Below are 6,000 nucleotides of genomic sequence, written 5' to 3' on the forward strand. Positions count from 1 at the left end.
CTTCAAGCCGGCCAACATTCTAGTGCTCTACAAAGCTCAGGTACGGCCACATATGAAGTATTGCTGTCATCTCTGGACTGGCGCACCCCAGTATCAGCTGGATCCATTTGACCACGTGCAACGCAGAGCAGCTCGAATTGTCGAAGACCCAGTGCTCTGTGACGTCTGGATCACTTGACGTTGCGTAGAGATATTGCTTCATTGTGTGTCCTCTACCACATTTAGGAGTAGAGTGTTCCGAGGAGTTGTTTCACCTGATTCCTGTCGCCGAATTCCACCTTCGCATGACACATGCCCACCATCTGGATGTGTGGCGGTCCTCCACAGTGCGGTTTGCAAGGAGTTTTCTTCCACGTACTACAAAGCTGTGGAATGAACTTATTTGTGCCGTGTTTCCGGGACAATACGACACAGGTACCCTCAAAAAAAGCGTGTACTTACTAACCTTAAAGGCCGGCAACGCTCCTGTAATTCCTCTGGTGTTGCAAGAGAATGTGGGTGTCGGTTATTACTTAACACCAGGTAACCCCCATAAAAAATACGGTAAACAATATACTAAACAAAACTTACTCACAAGAATGTTAACTATCATCTATTCGATAAACAAACACAACATTAATGTCAAGGTAATTCAAATTACAATAATAATATGAACAGTATTTACAAGCAACACATAACTGACTCACGTTCTGTTTTCATTATCTGTGTATGATAACAACAATAAAAACAATAAATTTATCTGTGTTTAGTCATAACACAGGGCCTGTGCGTACTTATCCTATATAATTATTATGTTCATTATCTACAGTTGCAGCTTGCAGTAATTATTTATCTCAGTAGTACAGTGTTGTCTGATCTCAAACTCGCTGGTAGCCTTACCTTAATTATGACGAATGCAATTAATACATTTCGTATATTTTAATCTTTCTATAATTATCATACACACGTATTATACAGTTATTATAATTTTTTAAATTAGTTTTGTAAATATTGCAAGGTAAATAGTGACAATAAGGGACGACACGAACAGGACGTTCAGCTGATGGAAATGGATACACCCTGCCCATTACAATGCAGTGCGGCTTACAATAATTGCGCTCGTCGCCTTGAGACATAAGATGTCTCATTAAATCTTGACTAAACAGTAGCAAAGTGTTTTCATTATAGCTCACCTTTTCCGAAGTGATGATAAATGCTATCTTCATCTTTTTTGGCGTAAGTAATTAAATGATTATATATTATTTTATTGATATCAGGTCAATAACATTATTTAGCTAACTAACTTAACCTAAGTAATACCTATGCAATTTAACTTATCTTGTTCAATAATTAAAAAAAAAAAAATTATACATAAATTTAACTATGATTTAAGTTTACTACATGTAATATATCAGATCAGCTTCACTTATTCATATTTAATATTATTAATTTATTTATATTATTAAACAGCTTTTGAAATTATTATGAAAAATATAAAACAACAACAAAATATACGGTTTTAAATGCAATTCTACCATAAACTAGTTATTTAAATCGGATAACCGTCTGGCAACATTAACCTTGGCAGACTATAAGTGGCTGCATCAAACAATCTCTGACATTATCACTTCAAACTTCACATCAACAGCGCGCATCATGCGTACAGTATCTGTATTCTCTTTATTCATTGTATGTTTGTTTTGTAGTGTTAAAATGGCAGCTGGAAGAAGCTTATCGGAAAAGCCACATTACAAACTAGAAGATGCGCCACAACTATTTGAAAAGTTTATGAAAGATTACGACAGAAAGTACGCAAATGATGAAGACAGAAAGATTCACTACGACGCGTTTGTGAGAAGCTTAGAGAAAATAAACAAAGCAAATGCCTCCAACACAGCCACCTTTGATATTAATAAATTCGCCGATTACACACCGGAGGAGAGTAAACATTTGTTTGGATTGTCAAAACGTGAGTACTTCACTGTAACATTAAAACATAAAACAATTCATGTGTTAAGGCTACTGGCAATCCAAGCGCTGGCAGCTATTTCGGTCAACGGATCAGCCTAGCTATCCAACGCGGAAATGCTGCCAGTACTCTTGGTACCCTTCCCCGTAATGATAGTTTTAATTTTATGTAATCATAGTTTAGACTTGTGTTGTTTGAATAAATGATTAGTCATGGGTTGTAACTTTAAATATAAACGAAGCTATGAACTTCTTGATTAAGAATTAGTCTTCGCTGCACTCCAACTAGATACCGTAGGCGTAGTCACAAAGTGCAGCAATTAATACTACGCCAAAGTGTGCGTACTCCATCCAGTCTCGAACAATGTGTAACGTTGACGTGGCACATGTCTTACTCAACTTTGCTTATAATTAAAACCTAAAATGCCGGGTTGCGTAGGAAATCATTGTAAAAAAAGTACTTAGTAGGTACAAGAAATATAAAAGATCCTGGGGTCACAATATTCTCCCTTTTTTTGTATTTTATTGATTCAATAAGTTACAAAATTTAAAAGATGCCATTGAATGTCAAGATGACACGCACACAAGCATCTTTACAAAATATTAGCCAATACACACTACAATTTAAAGTTTCCGTAATAACAATGCTATTGTTCTTAAATCTTAAGTAGTACGGTATTTAGTTGGAGGGCAGTGGAGACCCATCCTTAATCTAAGTATGTATGTATGTTAATGAATGGAAAAATCTGTGATTCATATTTTTACTACGGCATGAGCAGATGATACACCTACAAGTAAGTAGTAATACGCATAGCGCATCACCTAACAAACAACCTAAGATGTAGCGTCATGTGATACATTCCGGATCACATCATTCTGCGCTCATTATACAATATACTTAAAATGGAATCATTCGTGGGCACCTGTTATTGGCGTTTATTTCTTATTAGGTGATTGTAATACACAAAGTCTTCTTATAACCGGTTGCACACTGCATCATATTCGTCTCCAAGAGCAATGTCGTGTCGAGATATAATAAATAAACAAATACACATAACAAAAAAGAAGAGGAAATAATCAGTAAATTCTACAACCTTCTATTTATAGCAAGTACCACCGCCGAGGCAATAAATGTTGTTAATCTTCATAATGACAACTATTAAAACTTTGACTCATTTCATCTGCAGTGCCCCGGAAAACGGAATCCTTTAAAGGTCTTGAAACGTCGGGTTAACTAAATTAATACTAAAATTGTAAAGTTTACGCAAAAATCGAATGTAAAAAGACATTACAATTACAAACTTTCAATTCATTAAATATATCGTCCTATGATATCGTTGTCATCCGAGCTGACGATATATGTGTCATGTCGTTATCGTCCAATGTAAATACGGCCAATTATTCCGACACGTAAACAATTATATGATAATTCTGTTGTTTTCAAATTTCAGGTACATGATTCATAATATTGGAGTGACAAGGTATCTAACACGTATACAATGAATGGATACCCATTTTATATCTAAATCTTAAACAGTTTGTAATCCAGAAAGCGATGTCTTTAAAAATTATAAACATTATTAATTAATATGAATGTTTTATTTACTTAAGATACAATAAAAAATATACATTTTAAAGTAAAGTTATTTCATATTTTATCTTAATTTTCTTCGAACCTTTTGAAATCGGTGCTTATTTAATTATAAAAACTAATACTTTTAGATTGATACATACAGGTAGATATAATGCAATAATGCTTATGCAATTTGTATTGGTCTGTGGTAATATTCACCGGAGTGAATATATTGTTTATTGATTTATTGTATATGTACATTGTTTAAGTTATTCATTATGAGAAGATATAATAGTTCAATGTTACCTTAGCAATCTCTTTATTTTTTACTGCATCCATCATTTTATAGTCAAGCAACAAATATTATTAAAAATATTAAAAAAGTCGAGATACGATTAAATTATTTTATATAATTGTTAGAAAATAACAGCAACGTTAACCACTGTACCAATAATTTATTTACTTTTTCACTACGTAACAGCGCAATAAAAATTTATGTTTATCAAAACCATAGAAATGTTTTTACCAAAAATATTTATATCTGATTAAATAATGGAAAATATTAAATAGTTCAAACATACATACAAAAACACAAATATTTCTTCTATAATATATTAGTTTAGACAAATGAAGATCGTTTCTTGATGGTTTAGTGACTTGCATAACCTTTATGTTAGAGTAAAAGGGATCACGACCGCAACACTTTAAAAAATCCCGAAGTTATTTCCAACTTAGTTTTGAATAGTAATTTTGTATTTCTTTGTTAGAACTGATCTTCTACAACGATCCATGATAATAGGAATAATCATTGTAACAGATACATAATTAATTAATATAATTACTTAACAGTAATTAATATCAACTTGGCCCTTGATGGCAAAGCGTGAATTGACTTGAATGAAGGTAACTCAGATGATAAATTATTTATCGTCCGATAGAATTTATTTTATGTTATAAAATCGGCCCCTTACCTATTTTTGCAAATATTAAGTTTCCTCGTCTCAAAATAATTAATAAAGTATGTCTGAGACTAATCATACATACCTAAAAAGCGTGGGTAACTCGTCAAACATTTTTCCTTAAGTACTAATGTGTTGCTGGTTTTTGATTTCATATCATATTAATTTCATTCATTTCATATTAATTCGTTATATAACAGTCCCCTTGAAGGCGTTGGGGCAAGTTAATTAAGCCAAGACCTTAGCAATAAAATAACAAAACATACAGCAGCTTTTACAAATTAAATTTTTAATAATAATTGGGTGCAAATATTAATTAATTAGACAGATTTTAAATGTACAATACTCACGCTAGTTAAAGAATTTTGCTTTAAAAACAGGGTTCCTGCTCTTGATGTTAGATTTAAGCGGAAATTTTCTCGCGTTCAATTATCTAGAATGAAGTTTTTCAAGACATTAAGAACACAAGATATAAACAACGCAAGCGTCTCTCTATAAAGCTCTTAAGTCTAACTCATTAACATAGAAATGCACATAATTTACATTCACATACTATTAGTATAATGGAATAATGGTGTTAAGTTCAAAGAATGGATATTTGGCTAACCGCCAAGATGTCAACGTAAGCCTTCTAGTTAAATAATTCGACGCCAGAAAGCAATCTTGTCGTTACTCGAAAATGCAACTTTGCACTAGACCCTTAGAAAAACTATTTCGAAAATTCATATTATGTGAACTACAGAACTTACAAATACCATTTCTCTAGTGATTAAATTTTAAACTGCAATTCATGGAGTTATTCTCAGATTATGATAATTGGCTTAATTATCTGATACAGCAATCTGTTTTTGAAATATAAACAACGAATATGGTGTATCTCAAAATATAAATGTAAAGAACAATACCAATTTATTAAAATGGGCGGGAGCAAACTAGCTGTATCTGAATATAATGTTTTTATGATTAGCATTACTTTGTTTAAGTCAATATTTATTTTGAAGTGCGATTTGTGGTAACTAGTACTACTATCACAAGCGTCGTACAAATAAAATGCTGTATGTATGAAAATGTATTTTTTTTTAATAAAAAAACAACGTAAAAAAATTTCAACCTTTCAAAATTTCAAATTTCAAATTTGGTGAAAAAGATGTGGTGGTGTCGTGGGACACCAGGTAGAAACGAAGTTCCTTCGGCTAATGTAGAATCGACACAATTTGTAAAAAAAAAAAAATCATGTTCAATTTTATGTAGGTTTTCTTCATTTTTCTCTTAAATTTTGCAGAATAGTTTTTATTTAAGTACAGGAAAGTATTTAGGAAATTCAGTATTTTAGGAAATAATAAATTACGTAAAATAAAAAAAAAATCGTAATCCAAATTATCAATTAAAATAACAAAATATGTCTCTTTATGTTTGTTTGACAACATAAAATTACATAGAAATAGAAATAATTAGAAAAATACACTACTCGCTTGTGTATACGACTGTCGCGCCTGCGCACGTCTCATTTAACGGTTTTAT

General features: G+C 32.0%; 1 protein-coding gene across 2 annotated transcripts in view; it reads left to right on the top strand.

Moving 5' to 3' along the window:
- LOC126979262 (uncharacterized) overlaps window positions 1-3,535 on the top strand; it is a 287,778-nt gene extending 284,243 nt beyond the window's left edge. The window contains exons 2-3 of one of the 2 annotated variants that reach the window (XM_050828544.1): window positions 1,881-1,948; window positions 3,399-3,535. In XM_050828544.1, coding sequence (XP_050684501.1) covers window positions 1,881-1,948; window positions 3,399-3,406 — 76 coding nt within the window. In that variant the 3' untranslated portion in view covers window positions 3,407-3,535. Of the gene's footprint in view, window positions 1-1,588; window positions 1,949-3,398 lie in introns of those variants that run through there. The other variant, XM_050828541.1, reaches the window with a different exon arrangement.
- The last annotated feature ends 2,465 nt before the right edge of the window (window positions 3,536-6,000 follow it).

This window comes from Leptidea sinapis, chromosome Z, assembly GCF_905404315.1.
Source record: "Leptidea sinapis chromosome Z, ilLepSina1.1, whole genome shotgun sequence".
In the NCBI taxonomy this organism is placed as follows: Eukaryota; Metazoa; Arthropoda; class Insecta; order Lepidoptera; family Pieridae; genus Leptidea; species Leptidea sinapis.